At 36.2% G+C, this 25,183-nt stretch overlaps 1 protein-coding gene across 1 annotated transcript in view; it reads right to left on the bottom strand.

The window, feature by feature from the left end:
- Positions 1 to 24,490, bottom strand: part of commd8 (COMM domain containing 8) — a 61,294-nt gene extending 36,804 nt beyond the window's left edge. The window contains exons 1-2 of the mRNA XM_088910474.1: positions 24,370 to 24,490; positions 1,302 to 1,457 (exon numbers count right to left, since the gene is read on the bottom strand). Coding sequence (XP_088766600.1) covers positions 1,302 to 1,457; positions 24,370 to 24,414 — 201 coding nt within the window. The 5' untranslated portion in view covers positions 24,415 to 24,490. The remainder of the gene's footprint in view (positions 1 to 1,301; positions 1,458 to 24,369) is intronic.
- Positions 24,491 to 25,183: the final 693 nt, after the last annotated feature.

Below are 25,183 nucleotides of genomic sequence, written 5' to 3'. Positions count from 1 at the left end.
GGGATTCACAAAGACCACAGAAGGACAACAGAATGAACACTAGTTTAGGGAGAGGAGAACAGAAACATACCCTCAAAGTAAACAGAAATGAAGGGAAAAAAAATGTTCTGAAGAAAAGGCATTTGATCATTGTGGAATTTGAACATCCTGGCTTCTGGTATAGTAGTTAAGGACCTTTGTACTTTGTTATGGCATTTATGAGAGAACTAGTACCATAGGCATAAGTGTATCCAAGTCATACTGTGCATAAGAAAATTTCTGCAAATGAATGCAACCGTTTAAAAATTTTGCCAGCCATTAGCCATCACTTCAAGGGTATCTCAGCTGCCAAACAACCTCATTAGATTTTTTTGGCTGCAATTGCAGTATACCCCACCAGCAAAAGACTCCAACAGTAACTGGAGAGTCATCATTAAGCAAGAGCAGTCGGGTGCTCAGTCACTCAGTCATAGCAGTCATATTTGAAAGCACTTTAGAAGAATACACCCAAAAGTGCTTTATTACAGAACACTCCCAAAATGTGTATCGAGGGACCAGGAACAATGAACGTATTTCATTGTGAAGATTTAAGTGATCAAATTTGTATCTTTGGAAATAATTACTTCTTGGCAATCATATACTCGGAGAAGAAACAGAGCTGATTCTTTCAGGTTTAGTGATCACACAGTGGTTGTTTCACCTCTAAGCCAGGAAGATGAGCCCCTGCTGGAAATGATTCAGTCTGCTAGTTCAATGGTTAGTTTGAATGCACACCTGCCTTCACAACAGTAATATAGTTCCAGTGAGCACTCTGCCTTCTGCATCCTAATCACTATGTTGCTAAGCCTTTCCAGCAGCACTTCCAACATTTCAGGTTGGTGTTTACTAGCACCTTCCATTACTGTTTCTGTTTGTTCTTTTTTAAAAACTAGACAGGAGGCTGTACTAATCAGAGAAAATAAAAATCTCAATGAACTATACATGCACAAGTTTTTCAAGCTTTTTCAGGTGGTTCAATCTGGCTTATTATGACACACATTTTGAAACCTTTTTCAATTTTATTCAGCAGGACTCCCAAATGGCTTAAAACATAAAGGCCTCCTTTTCCAGCAAGGTTGGGCCCTACATCTCAGATTCCACTACTTTTAACTTGATGATTTGCTTTGCAAAGCAGGTGGTGTGACCCTGTACATTTCAGAAAACTAAAGCACCTACCCTTCATCTCTCTTGTGCTGACTGTCAAGGCCAACTGCTGGATCCCAACTGAGGGTTTGTAACAGGAAAATAATTAGCAATGCTAAAAATAATACTGATATTCTCACCTCCTCGTCAGACATTTTCTTTCCAATTGCTGTTCTGAATACTGAAGAAAGTGTATCGACTAACTCCAGCCATTCCCTCAAGCTCCAAACACTGCTGTAGTCATGCAGTCGAGGAGGATCTCGCCCACACACACCATCTATTACTCTGTGAAGAAACTGGAAGAAAAAAAAAACTGTTAATCACATCCCAGCATTCTTAATCCTCAAGGTTACACTGTCCAACTGCACTCTGACAGTTATGGGTCAAGGTTTCCTTATTTAACCTGAGCTTCATCAAAGGCAAATTGTGAGTGGTGCTGTGGACAGATTTTAGATTTTCTTTGCAGATGAATTTAAAGTATCTCAGAACCTGTAAGGCAAAAGGTGAAGCAGGCAGCACCATTTAAGAAGAGATAAACAATTCCCTTCTAGAAAGAATCTAATTGGAATATCATGAAACCTTAGATTCAAATAAAATTGTTTCTTACAGCAATACATCTTGTCTTATTTTCACTTTACATTGAGGAAGACATGAAAGATTTTACAACACACTAAGAGGCTTATTATGATCCTGAAGCATTGTGTCTCTCATTTTGCTATGTCTTATTCTGTTAAGGAAAAATTAGTGTTCAGTTTTATCACCCGGCACATGTATAGCAAGAAAGAATGCACGTGAATGTCTTTTTTTTTCAATTTGCAAGACCTTTCATTTTTTGAGTGAATATCAGCTAAAAAAAAGCAGTCAGCTATTGAACATGGCTTCACCCTGAACCAGAAACATAAATTCATTTGATCATGAAAAAAAAACAAAGGAAGAAATGCAAGTAGAACAAATTTTTAAAAATCTGAGAAGAACAAAAATAAATATTGAAACATAGTGCAAGAAAAAGGGCTGCAGTTGACATGGCAGCTATATTACAAGGCAGTTCACGGACATCCCTCATCAAAGCACATCTGCAAAGCATGGCAAACGGTTACTATGGCAACAGCTTTGGCAAAACATTCACTTAGACAATTACTTTGGAGGTTAGTATTTTCTGTTATTAGGGTCTAATTGGGTACTTTATGAACATTCAATTACTTGCTTATGTATCATAAGTTTAAACTACAGTGTATTAATATTACCAATAAATGACACCATGTGCAAATTAAATAAAATGTACAGCAAATACTGATTTCCAGAAAGTGTAACTATATTTTTACATTTTTTAATAAAATAACTTCTTTGTCAGACAGTAACTATGATCCTGTAAATAGTTCTGACAGTAGTTTATGAGTTAAATTAGTAAATAAGCATATAAAGCACGTATCCGAATTTAAGGTGCACTACAAGCATAGCATGCTTCTTCACATTTTTGTTAACATTATACAATACTTTTTTTTAAGTAATTCACTATATTATCCTTACTGGAAAATCACCAGCAACATTAACAGCTGTTAAAAAGCATTCTTAACAAATAATATATATTAAAATTTAAAAAGATTACTATCCCATTGACCATGATATATCTTGGAATATTCATAAACAACAAAAACATCTGACATTTGATCTGGGTGTGTTGGTGGGGCTTTTAATGTTTAGCTGACACAGAAAAAAAATCCTCAATTAAAACATCAACTCCTACTCTGGGAAAACTAAAAGCCTAAATATGTTTAACAATAACCATTTTATTTTTTAATTCATGAAAAAATAGTGCTCCTTTTGAAATGCTTCACAGTCACTACATTTTTCAAAAGATCACTTGTGCCCCCTAGTGTTTTCACTACAACACTTTGGTAAATATAAAATATATACTGATTCTGCTATTTCTATTTCACATCCTACTTTTATTTAATTCAATATCTTTCCAAGGGAATGTTTTATTCCTATAAAAGCTCCTATTAATTAGAAAAAATCCTGACAATCATAATGTCTACTTTAAATACAAGCAGTTTGGATATGGCAAAAAAAAAAACACTTCCTCTCTCCTAAAAATATATGACTTTTGCCCTATTATGTAACCCCATTACTGTAAAGGGTAAAGAGTAACAAAATGCCATTTGCTCAACACAGATCTCCCACTTTCAATACTTTCCGTAATCTAAAAGATATCTAACAAGTTTTGAAAAATCCTAAAAAAGGAAGCTGTTTTCTTTCATATTGTTACAGTTAGGTGGGAGGGTAGTCAAACACCTAGCTAGTGTCAACATTTCTGGTTCTCTTCAAAGCAAGAAAGAAACTGAAGTGATAACAGAGTTGTATTGGGCCTGAGGCACATTGATCAAAGGAATCCTGTTTACTTTGGTTGATTAAATTTTTGGTAAATAATTAAGGGTCTTGCTATTTTGTTGTTCTTAGAAAACTCTGATTTCTGGTTAAAAATGGTCTCTTCTGGTCATTGGATGCATTTTTAGAATAGATTTCCGTGCATTTTGTAGCATCCAGATTTATCTCTAGATTGTATTTTGTATGGTATAGAATGCATGTTAATTATCCCTACTTTTGGCCTGTTAGTCATTATGTCATGTTTGTAGAGTAAATTGTATGTTGTGTTTTGTCTTATGTGTTGTTTAGTGTGTCACTGTCATTGTTAATACTTGTTTAACCCAGTGTGACTGATTTATTACTCTTTTCAACAAAACTGTGCCAGAATTTGGGTGCCTGGAGTAAATTAAAGTAAAGATTGTCTGGCATTACATGCGAGGGGAGTGTTCAGTGTGGAGGCTAAACACAGCTGCACTGGCTAAATCACTGATGAGCCGCAGCTGTGAAGGCTCTTTAAAGGCACAATGAACACCCCCTGAAGGACGAGCAGGGCACCCCCAGAAGGGGAGGATCATTACACCGGCAGTCCCGGAGGTGATTATACCCGAGCATGAGGCAGTATTTCTTCTTTTTATTTTCTTTTAGCCTGTCCCTCTTTCTTTAAGCCTGTACTGTATGTCTACTGGGACAGGCTGACCTTTTCCCACAATTTGAATTTTTATTTGGCCTTGGCCTGCTCTCCCAGACTGGACCCCTTTAAATAGGGTAAATCCAGTCTGGTCCCCACCGCCAAGCGGAGTTTTTTTCCAGGCTGGACCCCATTAGATAGGGTAAGTCCAGTCTGGGCACCGCTCTTCATGATGGTGCAGTGCCACACTTACTTAATGGCACATTTTTGTATTTTTCCTTTTTGTTTTGTTTTCTTCTGGTTCTCACTAACCACACATGTCCCTTCAGACGGGGCGTCGAATTATACCGGTACTCGCTGTGGCTTCTCCAACTCCTGCATTGCTACAATTGGAAGAATCATTACAATATGGTGCTTATGATTATTTATTTTATGATTTTATTCAGATTTTAATTGTTAATTAACATGCTCAGTCTTTTACTGGTATTTTGTTGTATTCTCCATTTTCTTAACCCCCTATTTATAATGATATATTCATGTTGGCTGCTTCTTCAGTAACCATGCTGTCTGATCCCTGCATGGTGGTGTATCTGTGTTCCAGCAATGTACTGATCTGATCCAGCTCTCTTTCCTTTGACCATGGGCCTTTTTGCTGTTTTAATTGCAAATTTCACCTTCCCATTACTCTCTGGGTACCCTGATGATGATGTTTTGGGTGTGAAATGCCATACTTTGCTGAAGACTATAAACTACTCTGAGTTCCAAACCACTGTCTGGAATGCCACGTCTTTCAAAATTTTAGACTTTCTAACAATTGCCTTTGTGTTCTTTAAATAGTTTCCCAAAAAAGTTTAAGAACTAGTCCACTATAATCAGATTGTTTTGACAATCAAATACAAATAAGTCTGTTCATTTTCAAAAGGAAAAACCACTGCAGATGGTGCATTGTTCTATGTCTGACTGCAGTTGTGTCTCCATACCTAGCCAACAGACACATTCATATGCTCTGTTCAAGCAACCATCCATGAATGTGTGATACCTGATGACTGAATTCTGTGCGTTACATCTCTTCTGAATGAAGCTGGAACAACCACCCTTTATTTTTTAAAGATTAACCTATTCTGCACACAGAGCTCATCTCTCCAGTTGCAATACAGTATGTTTTCACATACCTCATATTTCACATAACTCCAGTAGTATGTGTTTTTTGACCTCAGGCTATCCCTCCAATATCATCTTCTTTGGAACTTGGAGTTCCTTATTCTGTTCAGTGACCTTCTGGATGGACTTTAAAAGCTTTTTTGTGTGTGATTTGCTTCAGTGGCTCACATGTCTCTAAAATGTGGCTGTAGAATTTGGTAGCTCACCTTCCTCAGAAACCGTCAAATCCCTTTTACATCTATTGGTCTAAGGCATCTGTCATCTGTCAGAAGCTCTTTTCCTCTGATCAACCAAGGAAAGGGCAATTCTTTCAGTTGGAGCCGTCAATTTGCATTCAATTTAATTGTTCACCTGCTGTATCTGTCAAGGAACCTCCTCTTTTTCATAGCTGAAACACTGCGTTTTCTCTCTTTTCTTTTTAGCATGGAATAAACCTATTACTTGTTCCTTTGCAGACTATGCATGCTGATGCAGCTACCCACCTGAATTACTTCTCATCTACATGCCAGAAAATGTTCTTCACATCACAAATGGAAAACATTCTGATTTTACTCAGGTCTGGTAAAGTGTCTTCAATTACTGGAAAGGGATAATGATTTATTTAAAGGTGGTTTGAGGTTTTATTATTTTATCATTCATCCACCCTGAAAGCTTCCACACAATGACCAAGCTGCTGATCCTGTTTGAGCTCTTTTCAACTGCAGATTTCTCTTTTCTGTAGGCTTGCCAAATCTTCCCTGAAACATCTCTGTCTCAAATTGTCCATCCACTTCAACAAAGTTCAACAAAGGTCCTGTTCTCTGCTTGACTGCAGTTTTGTTTTTTTGTTAAAATGTTGTGCTTTGTACTGTGATCAGATCCATAGTCTTTATGGCAATACTTCCTAGTATAGACAGGTGCATATTTATGTTGACTACAATGAATAACAGTTTGTATTCTCTGTTGTTGCAGGAGTATTAGTATAAGAAGCTTCCCAACATGCTTAAGGGTGCTATTATATATCAATAAGATCTGTTTGCACCTCTCCAAGTGAAGCCTTCTATCTAGTTCACTGAAATAACATTACAGCTGACACCATAAACAAGCAGGCAACAAATTGACTTGTTTTTCAAAAGTATGATTGCATAAAGAACTGATAAAAAAAATAATTTACCAAATTCTGTTGGCCTTTGAATTTGATTCCTGGATTGTGATAACACTCTCAGATTGAAGTTTCAGGGTGACACAGAGGTCTCTCATCAATATCCAGTTCTGTTGCTTAAATATTTCATTGCTAGAATAATTTTTCTTTCTCGCAGCATCACTTCTATGTAGTAAGTCTATGACTGAGTTTTCTACAACACCTATAAAATCTATCCATATGCTGGGCATTTCTCATTCTTCCACTCATGTTTTTCCATAGTATTTGCACTGTTCAGGACTAGTGAGGGTGCTACAGACCTGTTGTCTCTTTTGCTACTGCTTACACTTGCAATGTTATTTGTTCTTCCCAAGATCACCTGAAATTATATTGACATACACCGTACGTTGACATTACTCCAAGACCTGGAATCAGTCAAGACTTGGAAGCTCAAGGAACAACCTCCCAGGTTACCACCATCACAGACAAATGAAAATCAGGCTCCAGTCAAAAGATCTTCAACCAGTCAGTCAGTGCCACTAAAAACAGTAGAAAAAGAGAAGTGGTGGTTGTTATAGGCTCTGTTCTCAGAAACACTGCTCCTGAGATTTTTAATGGGAATCATCAACTGTATGTAATGTCTCCCTGGAATTATGGTGGCTAGTACTCTCCAGAGAGCAAACAGGCTTTTAAGAGCAGGTAAAATCCCTGTAGTCCTTGTTCATGTTGGGACAAACCACACTGATATAGAACCAGCATGCTTTCTATATGAAACAAATTAAAAGACCCTACATGACTACCTGAATGGCAGGATCAAATCGGTGGCGATTTAAGAGATTGTGCCTGCATCATGCAAGGGTGAAGAACTGCAAACACTAATCTAAAAAAAAATGTATCACATCTCCAAGAGCACTGTGTGCTTGAGAAGACTTCAGCTATGTCAGTCATTGAAAATCTTTTTATACTAAAGCAATGGATGACATACAAATCAGCTTGGGGCAAGGATCTAAAAAGAAACAAGAATGGAAAATGGAAAAAAAACTGCAAGACAAATACGTTATGAGTAAAGACAAAAAAGAATGCAGAAGGACTACTGTAGGTGTTTAAGTATTTGGACCCCAATGCAATCAATGTTAAGAATAAAATGCAAGAAACAGAAGCTACTGTATTATCTTGTAACTGGAATTTCAGACACATTGCTAAAGGAAAGTGATGACAAGGAAAACAGCATTAATGGGTTCATAGCCTTTTGGAGAGACATTAATGTTAGAAGAGGTGGAGGTGTAGCAGTATAAAATAAAAACAGCATTCAGGCATACTGAAGAACTTAAACTAGAGGAATCAAAGGCCTCAGAATCTATTTGGCTCAAACAAACCAGAAAATATTTAAATCATCCAGTGTTGGCATGTTACAAGCATGCATCAGTTATAATGATGTTTTATCTGATGAAAGCCAGAATATACAACATGTGCAAAGAAAGAAATGGTTATCATTGGATATTTCAATTTTCCTCACAATTTGGGTTGGGAGTTGGGACAAGCTATTCAGGATTTCAAAAACTGAAATTGAAATGCAAGACCTGACTAATGACCTTTTTTTTATTCAGCTACAGTGTAAAACCTGGAAAAGGATAAACCTGTATTGATCTAGTGTTTTCAAACACTCAAGAATGGGGTGTTAAACACCTGCTTGCACCTAAATTTAAACAAAATGTGTTTAAGGAATGGTTTTATGAAACTAATGAAAACATGATAATTTTATCCTTAAAATAATATTTTACAATATCTTTACCCATGAGTATATGTAACATGTTTAGCTTTACTGTGCCCCGGCCAGGATTCAGCCTAAAAGCTCAGAGCCACATAGTGCCACTCTCTAAGCAGCAGTGAACTCCACTTTACCAGAAGACATCACCTTTATAATATGTTCACTACAATAAGCCCTGTCACATATGCATTGTAGGCCAGTGGAAGATCATACAAATTCTAAAACCTTACAGACCCAATGACAGGTAAGTCAGAGTGCATGTTTCAAAAATAGATTTGGTCTAATAGCATATGATTGTGGTATTTAAAAAATAATAATTTATAATTGTTAGGTTACCCTGTTAGTATGTTATCAACAATGGTGGCTTAAAAATGCATATTGATGTCAATCTATATGCAAATATCCAGGTAAGCACTCTAGTACTTCCAGTCCCATTCACATGCCTGCTATCTTCCATTCACACTGAGCTTCGTCACATTGTGATTTAAAAATCAATCAATGCAATTTTTTGCCCATTCTTTCTGTCAGAAATTGAGCAATTTTGCCAATTTCTTTGGAAATTGCTGATGGATTGCAATCATTGAGTTTTGCAATACATTTTCTATTGAATTCAAGTCAAGACTTTGATTGTCAAGGCTACTTAAGGACATCCATCCTCTTTATGATCTTCTTGTCAAATCACTATCAGCTAAGATAAAAATACTGACTCAATTTAAGATTTGAAGCTTATTTAAAGTTTTTTCTCAAGGATTTGCCTATATGCACCACCCTATTTCTTCACAATACTCAAAAGCTTTCCAATCCCTGCCAATGAGAAGCATCCCCATAACATGATGCTGCCACCAGCTGCTTAATGGATGGATTTCAGATGGTGTTGACTATTTGATGTGTTGGGTTGGGCTTGCACAACATTCTAAGCTTTAGAACAAAACGTTCGATTTCTGATTCTTTACCACAAATCCTTCTGCCACCTGTATACAGTATCATTTACTGTCTTTGTTGCAAAGTCCATATGAGATTTTAAGATGAGCCAGCCATACAGGTCTGCTTTATGTAAGGACCAGAAAATTGTTGTTGTATGAACACTCTTATCTATGAATTGGCTTCATTACCTTGCTGTCCTCTCCACTGATAGCTGATGTGTGGTGAGCGTTCTGGCGCACTATGGCTGCCGTCGCATCATCCAGGTGGATGCTGCACATTGGTGGTGGTGGAGGGGAGTCCCCATCACCTGTAAAGCGCTTTGAGCGGAGTGTCCAGAAAAGCACTATATAAGTGTAAGCAATTTAGTATTATCTCTGGGACCGAACACTATGTTATAAGTGTAAATTCTTAAAGATAAATTCATTGCACTAAAAGTGATAATCAGCAACTTCAATTTTTTTTCTTATAACTTTCTTCTGGTCATTGCCTCCTAACACTTTCTGATGTCTTTCACAGATAGTGTGTCATATCACTATGAAAATTGTAACTTAATATTTGATTATCTAACTGAAGAACTTACAGGACCGTGCATTAACTGTGAAGTTATGTTAAATCACTCTGACTACACACAGAGAACTTTGCACTAATTTTCTCACCTTTCAAACTAAGGTTTTGACAGCACATTAATATAGGGTTGCTGTGTTAAGACAGTTACTATCTGCATCTTTTAGCTTTATCAGTTTGGAGCAGACTGTGTAGATTCCAACAATGTACTATTTGACAACATCTTAATTGCAAATTCAGGTGGCAAGATAATACAGAAAATGTGTAACTGGGTAAATATTTTGCATATAATGTGTAAAAGTGAGAACAGCACGTACTCTTTTCACATAAAGGATTGTGGGTGTCTTTCAAGAACTGGGTAACCTGTCTAATGTTATCATGTAAAAGAAAACCCAGGAAATTTTTTTTCACAAAGTGCCTAAAGGTTACAACATTTTGTTACACGGTGTAAACTTCAACTCATATAATGTGAATACTTAATACTCTTTCCTGAAGCCATTATCTAAATAATATTTAGCAAATATCTGTCATAGAACATCAAGAATGTCAGACCGTATGGCAGAATGTATATTTTGCATATTGCTATCATTGTTATTTCAAGTACAGATAAGAAAGCTAACATTCAGCTAACCTTGAACCATGGCTAAATAACCATTCAATTCATTTGACTCACTCAGTGAGTCAGACATTTTGGATAGCCACTTTTCCATGAACATTTAACTACCAGTATAACATTCAATACTAACACTTCAGTTATTTATAGATAGGCAACCCGAGAAATGCATGACTATATGCCTCAGATTTGTTCTGCAACGCTAACCAAATGAAAATAATTCTTCATGCATGACCTGCAAAACTTCCAAGACTTTACAGCATACAGTGATGCACAAATCAATAGTTTTCATTAGTATAAGATAAGTTGGCTTGCCATGACAACACACGACATCATCAATCAATTATGTTTTCTAAGCATTATATTTAATTTGTAAAATGGCCTCTTGTTGGAATTAAAGAAGCCTGGGTAACTGAGTTTTAGAAAGTAATAACTGAACATAAAGGAGGATGCTGGAACCTATCCAGTGCACTACTTTTCAAAATCACACAAATAGTATTTCAATTACTCCTGTATTGTACTTCGGCTGCAATGCACTCCCACAAATTCAAGTGCTCTGCAGTAGTATGAGGTAGTCCATCATGCAATTAGTTTTTTATGGTAATGCAGATTTAAGTCAAGGTCAAAACTGCTTTTATTTTTTTAAAGTATTGGGTGAATGTCTATAGAGTCAGATTCCTGACAAAAAGTCTTGTAAATACTGAGGATGAGTTTTGAGGATGGAAACTGAATTAGAACTTCAATCTTTTCTCATACAATAAAATCAAACTATCAGTTGAAGTCATAACTTAAAAAAGCAAGAAAGAAACAATACTCTGGAACAGTACTGCTGGCATTTTCATAATGGCTCATCAGGCACTTTAGTGTATGTCTTATGCCTTAATTATTGGGTAATGTGAACCAAATGTGAAAACTCAACATTTTTAGTTTCTTAGTGACAAGACTAGTATTTTATTACAAATTTATGGAGATAGAGTATTATTATCAATGTCTTCTAGAAATTTCTTGTTTTTTTCCACAAACTGTAATAAATGCATCAGATTGTCATTTAATGCCTTTAGTGGTTTGCTTATTTAGTCAACACACCTGCCTCCATAATGTTGATTTTATTGCGCTAATAACACTTTTATGCATAGTGCTGTAAAATGTTATTTTTTCTTTGTGTAAATTACTACTTTTATACATTTAATAAACCATATTTACAAAACACAAATATCAATATTATGTAAATATCTTCTTGTGTTTGTAACTGTGTTGACATCTAGTGGTGGTTTTGGAAGTTGCCAGTGATCTGAACCCCAGATATAAAGAAATTTCCTGATCAAGACAAAAAAGCAAAGATACATGAAACGTTACAGTATTTATTTCTTTTTTTACTTTCCCAGGCTGTATTTCCTTTTTGTGTGAAATCTCAAAATTTTCACATGGGAAGGTGGCAAAGAATTTTCTGTCAAGGTTCTTAGTCTTGGTGGCACCTTGACAAATGACTAAATGAATAGCACTGTTCTTTATGTTTCCATTAGACTTCCATCATTCCACAGTTGCTGAAGTTTATGAATGAACTACCTGTCACTGTAGTATAACAGATTAATTGTACACATGAGAAAGGATAGACACCGTTAGGCCATTTTGACTGCTCAGGATGACCCGGTTACAGTGAATTATCCAAGAAACTCCACCTGGTTTAGCTGCACACTTTATTGCTGAGCAGATACCACTTAGCAAGGCCTTAGAACACTGAATTAGACTGAAGCTTGACATTTTTACAGTAGCCGTTTCCAGCATTTTTTATTGGGATACCTTTGTGACAAACATGAGATATATTTTGAGGGACATGACTTATGGCACCTAAAACCTGTACTTCACATGCTGTCTGCATGGAGTTTGTTAGTTTTCCCTGTGCTTGCATGGATTTCCTCTGGGTTTTCTGGTTTCCTCCCACAGTTACAAGATATACTGGTAGGTTAACTGCTTCTGGGAAAACTGTCCCTTGTGTGCGTGTTTGCATGTTTGTGACTGTGTGTGCCCTGGGATAGACTCACATCTCATACATGGTGTATCCTGCTATGCAAACATTGCTTTTCCGGGGGGGGCAGTGACTATCAAGACCCTGCATTGGATTAAATGATTAAAAAATGGATAGATGGATAATAAACTCAATTAAGCAAATAAGGTTATAAGATTTAAGGGCCAAAGGCTATACTTACTCAGCTGGTACATTCTTGTATATGTTCATACATTAGTCATTAGTATTAGTATTGAATAAATGCTCATTATGTTATTAAATATTGGAAATAATTATGGAAACAGTGAAGAAAGTGGCACATAAGTGCTGCATACAAGCCCCTTAAGAGGGTTTATGTGACTTGTACTGCTGACAATAAAATTGGTTTATGAAGAAAACCAAAACTGATATAAAGTCCAAGAGCAGATTCTATACATGGTATGTAGTCCCGTAGACATCTTGCAAATGACTTTGCTGCATATACAATTGTCAACATTTCTTTGAGAACATGAGGAAACATTTTAGTGCATTGAATTTAAAGGCTGAGCAGATGAAAACTTTACTGAGAAGAAGCAACAAAACTTTGCCAACAGATATAAGTAAATGCACTGTGATGATCAAACATGGAATAATGTAGCAGTTTGTCAATAATGAACAGTAGTATGTCTGAAGCTATACTGCTGGACAGCAAAATATTAAATGTTCAACATCTACAGTAAAGCATAAGTGTATATTGGGCTGCATTCTCAGCAAAGTATGTGCGTAGTTGCATAAACAGAAGATACCCTGGCTTGCCTACCAAACCTTTTTTGCTTAGTAGGAATTTATATTTACAACATGTACAGTAAACAGCCCCCAAAACACAAATTAATCTAGGAACACAAAGGATCTAATGGAGTACTCACAAAGTGGCCTACACAGTCTCGATATAAACACCATCAAGGCAACATGAAACTGGATGCTGAAACAGTTAAACAGCAATAAAACATCTTGGATGAATTGCAGAAGGTGTTACAAGGTATTTGGCAAGACATTCCAGAGCTCCCCATAGTTAAACTGTACAGGGGCATGAAAATGTCAAGTTCTGTATAATGCAAAAGACTCACATTCTAAATAGTAACGTTCTTAACAATGTATTCTTTTGTCTTTGTTTATTTTCTGCAATATTGCATTGTTCTTATGTTTGTACATATTTAGTTAATATGCACCCACTTTGTTTTTCAATTCCATGTACCATATAAAAGTAAAATAGGCTATTGCTATGTTTAAGATAATCTTAACAATAATAGTGAACTACTGTATACAAACATCAGCCACAGTCCTACTGCAGTAAACTGTCTCTTCAATTTAGGGAACAGAAAATAAAAGTCCAATGTCTCATTTCTACAATATAAAAACTTCAATACAGGGTTTTGTAACTGTGGTACTAGAATATCACTAGGCGTTTCAAATGAGTTATAAAACCAATAACCTGAAATATTCTTTTTTTTATTTTAAGCTTCAAGATGCCTGTAAAGAGTTTGTCCAAAAATACATTACCAATTCCAGAACATACATAAATACATTTTCCAGGTATTCATACATAGCGAAAATAAAGCTCTGTCTTTCCCACGTAAGCAGCACTTATCAACTATTTGGCCACAAGGTGGCAAACTTGGCAATGCAAGCTTACCTCTGAGCATTAAAAAAGACAATTATTTGAACAGATACATACTTTTAACTATTGAGTTTACAAAAATATAATTTTTCTTACATATACAAAGACATTAAAAGCATGCTTTATGTATAGATATTTGTAAATTACTTGCAAGAATTAGGCTGCAGCATTACCACCTTGCATCTGATTCTTTTATATCTTAGAAGCTAAACAGACCTGGGCCAAGTTAGTACTGAAATGGGATATTTCCAAGGAAATACTCTTTGGATGAGGATTTCAAAATCAGTGCTCCAGTACGGTGACTTGGGACAATATGCAGTAGGAGCTGCTGCACTTCTCAGAAGGGTAAATTTAACTGTGGGTTTGTACAATCTGGCCTTCCTAAAATCCCTCCTTAATTCAATTGGTGGGGAAATTTCTCACATCTGTGTGTGATCTGTTGAGCTGATGGTGAGTAATGGCTGCCACATATTACCCAGTGCTACATTTTATGGAAAGTTCATCTGTTTTAATGTCTTTTAAAATGCAGATGACTATAATGTAAGCAAAGACTGCTGAAGAGAAAGGAACAAATTAAAACAATGTAGAAAATGGTCTAAAAAGAAGTCGCTGACCACCTAATCTGCATAACCTTCTTGTTCACAGCTCCCTTGACCGCCCTCAGCATTCATCCACACCAGACACTTTCCCCTGCAGCAGAACTCACTGCATCACCTGTAAATATATATATCCAATACCACGCACATGCAAGGCCCCTCTGGACAATTCTGGATCACTCAGATGATATTTTGTACCTCCAGCAACCTTATTTACTGCATCTCTTGCAGAAAATGCCCAGCTATCTACATTGGTGAAACAGGTAGGAGACTGTGAGACCGTTTCGGAGACCAGGTTAGGGCTGTGAGGATCAAAGATCTCTCCAAGTGCATAGTTTCCCATTTCACCTCTAACAGCCACTGTCATACTGATCTCTCTGTCTGTGTTCTCAAAGATCAGGTTTTGGTACTCCTATTGCAGAAAGACATGTGAAACCAACATTATCCTGAAACTATGATCACACCTTCCCCCTTCTCTCAATGACAGACTCATTTCCTTCTGATCCTCTCTATTCATTTGCAGGTTTTGACTTCACACTTCTCTTCACCTTTCTCAACTTCACACCATTTGAGTGTCCACTCTGCTTCGCCCCCTCTCCACAAGCAGCTTTTGTTCTCCTGTGCTTTATCAGTTGCTGATTTTCCTCTCTCTTACACACCTGTGGAAGACTCCACAGCTGAAACGTTGTGTTTATTATCAACTCAGATCACTACTTTGAATCTTTGAACTAGTACAGGAGAGATGAGGTCAACATACACCTGCACTCAGTTTTCACAATAACAATATGAACAACAGAACAAGGGTTTTAGAGGTAGGACAGAGAGAGCTCTCACCAAAAGCACCATAAGATTATAGCAGCCTTGAAATCCACGGGGGTCACTGTTTGGAAGTAACTGAAACACACAAAACTTTGCTTTAGTTCTGTCACTTGTGTGCTGATGTCTGAGAAATCTTCTTCACTCTAAGCCAGTGGTTCTCAAACTTTTTGGACCAAGTACCACCCCTGATCAAACAAAAGCATCCAAGTACCACCTACAAGTCATCTTCTCATAGGAAACCCAGAAATTCGCAATGACCAATAGGAGCGTGCGTGTGCGCACACACATATAACACATATAATATTATAATAATAAACTTTATTTGATATAGCGCCTTTAAATGTGGCTTCTCAAAGTGTTTTACAGAAAAAAAAACAGGAACAACAACAAATAAAAATACATAATAAAAAAGCACCATTTCAGTGAGAGGGGTGAGCCCGTTTAGTCGAGCACAGCAGATGTGAATTCGTTTTTCGAGCCTTGATACAGTTCACAACAGAGTATAACAGATTTTAAATCGTCAGGCATTTTCTTGACGGCAAAGGTCTCCCGGTGGATGTTGCAATGCGTCCATTAATTTCTGGAGCAACCTCTCTAATTCATGCAACTACACCGCTGTGTCGGCTTGTCATCACTTTAGCACCGTCTGTACAAACTCCGACGCATTTTATCCAGTCGATGCCATTCTTTTCGATAAATTCATTCAGAAGCTGAAATATGTGCTTTCCTGTAGTTCCTGTTGGTAGTGGTTTACAGAACAAAAAGTTCTCATGGGACGTACCCTCAAACTCGTATCTAACGTAAATGAGCAAATTGGCCAAATCAACTACAGACTCATCTAATTGCAGTGAAAAGTATCTGCTCATCTTAACGCGCTCTGTCAGCATACTTTTGATATCATCCACCATTTAAATAATTCTATGAGTGACTGTGTCTTTCAGAGGGGGCAGCAGGTCGAGCTGTTTAGCAGCTTTTTCTCTACACATAAGGTTGTTCAAAAATAGTGTGGGGCTTACCTGCTTTAGCAATCCGCAAGCTTGCATTTTTCCCCGTTTCAGTTTCAGGAGTCTGTCTCAGAAGTTAAAAGAAGTTTTTATTTCATGCGCATGAGAGCGAAACACAGAGACGCTCGGTGTATTTTTCTCAAATTAACCTAGAACAGTTCTTAAATAATTTTCTGTTATCTATCACGCTTTCCTGTGCTCACAAGATTACCAGCGTTCCTAGCACGCACATCTATGCATTCCTGTGTTTACAACATTGTCATTGTTCCAAAATCATTTGCTAGAGATAAGATTTTTAAATACAATTGGTCACTTACGTTCTTAGCACACATTCCTATAGAGTGGTATAGAATTACATTGTAGCTCTGTGTCCACTCAAGTATTAGCGCGTGCTGTATCGTTGTATGTAGGCTGCGTATTCGACACGTCTTAAAATTAAAAATATGAAAACCCGTCCCAATTTTTCAGTGCACACAACAAAGTTCCAGGGTCATATGGCATACCAGCTGGTGGCGCGCCGTGTACCACTGTTTGAGAACCACTGCTCTAAGCTAATGACATAGCAGAGAGTCTTAACAGAGATGCCTACGTCTGTGCTTTAAAGATGCTATTTTAATATTTTAGGCACACAAATGTTAACTTTTATTATGCAGACTCAAAGTTTCAAGTAGGAGGGAGGCAGACTAATTCCCCATAAGGGTAATTATTAAGGTTGGGTATCACCTCTGGAAAACATACCTCAGTATACCGCAGTACACATGCATGCACCACGGTATACCATGAACTATTTTGCATGTTTATATATGGAGACTCTCTCATAGTTTGATTTCATGATTACTAAGGCATATTGGGTTGTATACAAAATAAATTAACGGTAATTATGTTGTTTTGTTGTTTAATTGGAACCAAAGAACTAGAAATAACACTGAACAGTGTAACAGAACAATTTAACAACATGCAGATTTTTGTCAATCGTTAAATGATTATATCTTTTTTTTCATAAGGTATTGGAGGTTAATTTTCCATTGCAAGATAATGTAAAATTCAAGATATGACAGGTGCTTAAAGTTGATATTCACAACCTTATGAAACGTTTAGCATGTTCGATTGCCCTTGGCTATTTCATCTAAAACTTCAAAGAATCCTCAATACTAGCTTAAAACACTGTTTTGACGAGACATTCTATATTGACTTAAACAAATTAAGAAAATCTTACTTTCAAAAACAGAAAAAAAAATCATGTCTAATGCTAGTAATGGAATTAACAACATGATCAAGAATAGACTTCCTTCCCAACTAGAGTTACATTAGAATCAGAAAAACTAGAAAAAACAGCACATGTTCAATGCGTCATTGAAAATATATAACATGTACCATTAACAATGTCAATGGTAAACAACCCTTAATATTACAACAAACGTACCCTATGGATTTGTAAAGGAGTATTTGATGATAATTTTCTCTGATTCTCCATAAAAGTATATGGATACTCTTAGAAATTAGAATTCCCTCAGCAAGACAATTCTAAAAATAACCATATGTTTTTCAGGAGAAATAAGAAAAATAATCCCGGTGTTATCATCAAATTCTCCCCAATTCAGATTAATTTCATGTGATTTCCAAAATCACATCATATTTCTAAATTTACTAGCCAATGATATGCGGGAAATACCTTTAGTATGACTTTTTTTACTCACCCATTTGAAGTTAATGGCATTTTTATCGCAGTCAACAGTAAAAATGTTTGTTAAAATAAAAAAAATAAAACCACTGACAAAAATTGCAGGAAATTACCGAGCGTACCGGTAGGGTCTTAAACGAACAATGGTACGTACCGTATGACTAAAGAACCGCTGTTTACTGGTATAACAGTTTTATTGTGCACCTCAAGTAATTATCCCATAAGGGTCAATCCAATCACATTTTTGTTTATGTGTGCCTAACATTCATATGCTATTCCTGTTATGTGCCCACTGTAGTCAATACTGCACTGGACTGTTTTTTTTACACTTCAAGTCTACTGTTATGTATCTAAGCATCATGACACACAAATACAAAAATCAGCTATATAATGCAAAGTAAATATTTCATTTTTTCACCATGTAATGCTAATATGGTGTCCCAACAGCCCAAAAGCTCCCAAAAGTTATAGGTTGCTTGAGGGACCAGTCCAGTCTATTTGCCACTGGTTTCCCTGAGCTGCAATTTGAAAACCTGCGACTAAAATGTGTGACCAGTTGAAGATGTCATGGACCAAATAAACAATGGTGATGTGAAACCAAGTCTCATATCATTTGTTTTCATTTAAACATTTCAAGAATCTATTGAGAACAACTTAAAAATTATTTCTCAAGTAGAGAAATACAAAGCGCTCTATGACACCAGCAACAACACAAATGATATGGTAGAGAATATGTTATTCCTTACACAGTTTTGTCAATATCAATGCTTTATTGTTGTCAAAAAGAAAAACAATGGCAAATCTGGTAAGTAATTTGTGTTTTTTGCACAATAGGCAATTGGAGATGCAACTAGTGTAGATTACTAGTATGGACTGTAGTTATCAAAAACATTACAAGAGCAAAACACACATCTAAAGCAGTGTATATTCAACTTAAGTCTCAAAATGCAGCAAGAGTAGAACAAGCAAAGTCAATATCTAGAAGGTCAATTTTACTCAGTAATGTCTAATAAAAGCAATCATTCAAAATCAAGTTGACACTGCCTTTCCTTCAAGGAAGACAATCCATAATTCTCTCAAAACCTAACTTTTACTCGATTGTCTTACTCTATATTCCCAATCAGCTAATCATCTTATGTAGTGTCTGCCATTTATACCACTGCATTGCCCTAAATAAAATTTAAAATAAGCACAAATCCCAGAGGTTTACAATAATGTTGTAGTGCAGCTCACAACTGGCAACCCACTGAAGCCAACTAGGTATGAGTCTGGTCAGTACCTGGATGGGAGACCTCCTGGTAAAAATTACATTGCTGCTGAAAGAAGCCAGTAGGGGGCACTCACCTTGCGGTCTGTGTGGGTCCTAATGTATGTATACAGTATACTGTATGTGTACATCCTCCTGTGGCATGGATTACACAGTTGTAGGAATATAAGCAAAAATGTTCATTACTATGTCTATGGTCTATGTGGATCCTAATGCCCCCAGTATAGTGATGGGGAAACTATACAATAAAAAGGTGCCATCCTTCGGAATGAGATGTAAAAGCTAAGTCCTGACTCTGTGGTCATTAAAAATCCCAGGGTGTTTCTCCAAAGAGTAGGCATGTTATGTTACCCCGCCGTCCTGGCCAAATTTCCCATTGGTCTTTACCAATCAAGGCCTCATAATAATCCCCATCTATGAACTGGCTTCATTACTCTGTTCTCCTCTCCACTGATAGCTGGTCTGTGGTGATTGTACTGGCACACTATGGCTACAATCACATCATCCAGGTGAATGCTGCACATTGGTGGTGGAGGGGAGTCCCCATTACCCATAAAGTGCTATGAGTGGAGTGTCCAGAAAAGCGCTACAGTATGTAAGTCTAAGGAATTATTATTTATATCAACAAGTCAACTGTGCTAACTTTAACCAAGCCCTGTATTTGAAGCACATGTTCTTAATGTTGTGAAGGTGTTTTGTTACAGCATGCTTTTGTCTTTTCCAGACCGGAGTATTCTAATGCAATGCCTGCTGGTGAATCAACATACAGTATGTGCTTATTAAGTTGCAACATGTTCAGAACCCAGCTGCACATATCTTAACTATAACTAAAATACAAGAGCATACAGTACATCTCCTGTTTTAACCCAATTACACTATTGCCCTGTAGATTTAAGAAAACAAATCAAAATACTGTTACTCCTTTACAAGAGTTTTTCTCCTGACTACATCAGTGAACTGCTGACACCCCTTATAATCTCACATTGTTTGCTATCTTTGGATCCTGGCCTTTTTTTCAGTTCCCAAAGCCAGGCTTTAACCTTTTTCTTGTTCCAAGGTTACAGAATGATTTCCCAGCCTTTACTAGAACTTGCATCTCAGTCAGAACGTCCTAATCATGTCTTAGAACTCTTATTGATACTTTAGCTTTATATTTACTTTCCTGTTTATAACCCCCTAATAATCCCCATCTACTGTATGAACTGGCTTCATCACCTTGCTCTCCTCTTAACTGATAGCTGGTCTGTAGTGAGTGTGTGCTCCTTAGAATTATGTATTTTTACCAGCATGATCACATCATCACATCACTTCCAATAACCACTTATGCTATTCACAGCAGCCCAGAGCCTCTCTTGGGAAGCACTGGGCACAGGGCAGGACACACTCTAGACAAGACACCACTGCCCACACACAGACACAAACACGAACATGGAGGTTAAACTCCTGATTTGGTCAATTCAAGTTTAAATGCAAACATGATGTTGATGTTTTGTATATACTGAAAAAAACACAAGATATATATACAATAGTTGTCTTACTACCATACTTTGGCCTATATTGTTACAGAGAAAGTCAAAGTATGCAGATATTTAACCTGAGCTCTGCCAGTGCAAAATGATTTGTAGTTACAAGGTTCTAGGTGTTTGTATATACCTTGAAGTAAAAAAATAAAGATGTATTCCCTCAAGTCATTAGAAAAAATACTACTGTACATATACATGCAAATACTGGTTGAGGGAACCTGTTTGTTTATAGTTCTTGGAACACCCAGTTTTTTTTTGTCAAATGGCAAACTATTTGTAAATGAAAAAAATCTTGAGTCATCCTGAAAGAAGCTTTTAAATTATTGTATTTCCAGATTTGCAGGTCTCCATTTGCACTTTGCTAACTTTGTAATGGTTTCTTACTAAAATGCATACAGTTAAAAAAATACAAACCTGCTTTTCATCTATTATACCAATGTAATGAATAAAGAAATATTTATTGTTTTAAAAAAATACAAACCTGCTTTTCATCTATTATGCCAATGTAATGAATAAAGAATTATCTATTGTTTATGTATGTACTTTTTTAATAATGTACTGTATTTGGGTTTCTTTGGCAGACCACTATTGATTACAAATGGATACCAACACTGAGGATTACTAAGTATTACGGGGACTAGCTTCAACCTTTACAGAATTTAATATTACCATAGCACTAAATATGGAAGGATGTTCCATTCCAACAGCCAAAAACTTCTAAAAATCTATAAGAAGCATTATACTGGAATTGTTTTGCTTTGTTGTTACTCTGCTACTTAATCTGTTGAAAAAGCAGTAAGAAAAATATTATTTCTGAAGCAGACTTATTACAGACTTTTTAAACCAAATCTCCTGAATTCAAAACAAAAACCTTAAAAAAAATTAAATCACTTCAATCAGTCCCACAGCTTCTGTATCTTTTGATGTTGATGAGTGGGCAGATCACGTTACAGATGCTTTACCATAATAAATACTATAATAAACCCTGACTTTATTTAAAACACAATTAACTCCTTGTGCAGCCATTAAGCTATTTCTCCGTTTCCTCAAAGTCTGTAAAATATTATTACGTCATGGGGATGAAACTCCTGCTAGGAAACAACAGATTGAAAATTCTTGGTAACCTAAAACTCAGTTTGACTGAAAACAAAAGCAGGAAACCTAATTACAGAAAAGAAGTAGAGCATGGCTTATCTCAGCATACAACACAACCTATTATAAAAAGAAGATTAGGCGCCTTTTCATTTCCCTTTTTATGTCTATTTTTCCTCATTTTTCTGCATCATTTAATGTTACAACACGTAAATAAGTAATGGAAATAAAAGGCTTTACACATCATGTAATTTGTAGAACAGAATGTTTAGACTTGCAGAAATTAAATTAAGGGATCATACTTCTCTATCAAAAGTTTATAAGCCTAAGTCTTCAAAGACTAATGTGTAAACTGTGCATTATTTTATGGCAAGCCTGTCTTTGCACTATTTTGCATACTTTTCTCAACAACATTCTCAATGGGCAGATTATCATCACCACCAATTTCAATAACAGCTTATCCTATTGAGGGTCACGGACGGTACACTCTGGACAGGACACCAGTTCACTGCTGGACAAACACAAACACACACTCAAACCAGGGCCAATTTTTTAGAGGCCAAATAACCTACAAGCAAGTCTTTAGATTTTGTGAGGAAACTGGAGGACCTGGAGAAAACACTACCAAACATGGGGAGAACATGCAAAATCCACTTATATAGCGCCCCAGGAATTGAACCCAAGGCCCTAGTGCAACAATGCTATCCACTGTGCTGCCCCAGGCAGTTTATCTCATGTACAAATCCCAACAACTGTTTCTTATGAGCTGGACAGTCAACTGAAGAAATTAGCCTCTACTTTCTAGTACAGAGCTGCTCCTCTTACATTACAAACTGTGTCTGTTTATTCTATAAAACATTCACTTAAACATTTTTTTCATTATAGCATATCATGAGGCAGCATGGTGGCATAGCAGTTTTAACTCCTGCCTTGGGTCTTTGGCTTTAATTCACCTGGAGCACCATCTATATAGCATATTCTCCCTCATGGGGTTTTCACTGGCTGCTTCAATTTCTTCTCACAAGCTGTCTAGGTTAATCGGCATCTCTAAACTGTCTAAACTGCATTTAGAACTAGAAGTTCAAATTTTTACTTTCTTATTCTCAAGCCATTCCACATTTCACTGTCCTGCTGAAAGATGTGCTTTTGTGCCAGTTTGAGGTCAGAAGCAAGTTTTACTCTAGGGTTTGCCAGTACTTTGCTCCATCTATGTTTTCATCATTACTCAGAGCCAGCAATGGGTGACTATTGAGTTTTTCTAATTGCACTCAATATCCTTTTTCACATATATTTCTAAAAAAAAAACTGGATCGAATCTTTAGTTGTAAGATTTATCACACGAAATAAATGTGATTTAAGAAAATATATTGTGAAACATTTTAATGCATGCTTTGCCACTAACTGTAGATGTATATTAAATATACATTTTTTCACTGTCACTTTACATTGCAGTTTTTTTCATATTATTTGTATTTATAAAATGGTCCTAAGTTTTCAATACTGAAACTCAGTTAATTATTACACATAATATATATATATACAGTACACAGCACCATTTATATACTTCTGAACAATATTCACAAAAATGTTAGTTCAAGTAGGTAGCTGCATCAGCATGTGTAGGCTGCAAAGGAACAAGTAAAGGTTTATTCCATGCTGAAAAGAGAAGAAAAGAAACAACTTTTTGGCAATAGAGTCTTCTTCGGGTATGAATAAAAGTTAGTTAAGTACTGTTAAGGTAATGGTCATATTTTAATGTCCCACCTATAAATAACCACGAATGTGCATTGGCACCTATTAATCTATTGCCAAATTCAAACAGAAAATCCTCAGGTATAGCAGTAAGCAGAAGTGTTTGTGATATACGATTGCTTACTCCATATAACATCAGGTTAAAACTGCAATTTTAAAAACGTCTAACACCAAATTTGAACCTATTTTTGTTGATCTGCAAACCGATTGGATTTTTCAAACTCCCTTTGGTATTAAGATTCGTTCTTTTTAAAAATAAAGACAGGTTTATTTAGAGTTGATTATATTAGTAGCAGTAACAACTGAAATGCATGTAACGTAGAACTGGAAAGATGTTATTACTATGCATCATATACGGTGCTTGCACAACCAAGCCAAGATGCACCCTAAAAGAAACCAAACACAGTATTTCACACTAAAGTAAACAGCTAAGAATCAGTGCACGAAGTGTGTGGACATTCTAAATCAGCAACAAATACGGTTAACAGCGAACCTGTACAGTGCTCACCAATTAATTACAAATGTTCGATCTCTTTCAGTGAAGCATTGAAGTGCAGGGCGCTTTTATTACAGAACTAAACAGAACGTGGAGCTCAAACTCCCCTTTTCACTTTATTTTACTTCGTGTTATGTTACTAAGAACATGTTACACAAAGCGCTTTTTACTCACTTTTGGGCATTCCGTTCTGGGTAATTTTTCAAGCAGTTTTATCATATTTTTTCTTAACTTTTCCTTTGCTCCAAACAGGAACAGCAATGCCTCGGAGTCGATCAGCTGACACTTAGTGAAGTCATGTGACCCTTTATTATTTTTCACTGTTTCAAACCGCTAGCAAGAAATTCTGTGGGTGTATGTGGTCTTTTCTAGTGCAATGTACGTATACGAAGAACACAAATAAATGCTTAATCGGTACTCTTTTCTATATTTCTTTATGATATACAGATACTTCGCAAGTCTACTTTATGGCTATAAGTTTTGTTATGGCGGAATTAGCTTTATCATTTACTGAATGTTTATCATGTCAATCGTCTAATGAGAGCCCATTTGAGAGAACTTTGCTCTACGTGAGAAAATATTGCTCTCGGTCTAGTTCACTATACTACATACAATAACATGAAGCTCTGTATAGATTATAGGCATTGAATTAAAAATTGGTTTGTATACTGTACACTCTGAGGTTAACATTTCTTGTTATGTACTTAACAATGACAGTAGTTCAAAGTACCCACAGATAGCAGAGCGTTTAATATATGTATGGTATTCAAGCTCACCTTTAAATTCAATAAAATTGTATTTGTAGAACTTAGAATGGAAATGATAAATATGTTTTTTTTAAAGAAAGTATGGCATTCTTATGGATGGATGGATGATTTTTCAACTAAACTTAAATTTGAACTGGAGAATTTAACAAACCAAAATGCAACTTGCCAAATAAATATGAGAAATATGTAACACACGTTATTATTGTAAGACTTTGAGACAT

This window comes from Atractosteus spatula, chromosome 1, assembly GCF_055471065.1.
Source record: "Atractosteus spatula isolate fAtrSpa1 chromosome 1, fAtrSpa1.hap1, whole genome shotgun sequence".
Taxonomy (NCBI): Eukaryota; Metazoa; Chordata; class Actinopteri; order Semionotiformes; family Lepisosteidae; genus Atractosteus; species Atractosteus spatula.
The sequence above is the reverse complement of the archived record's forward strand: the minus strand, read 5'-3'. Positions and strand labels throughout refer to the sequence as shown.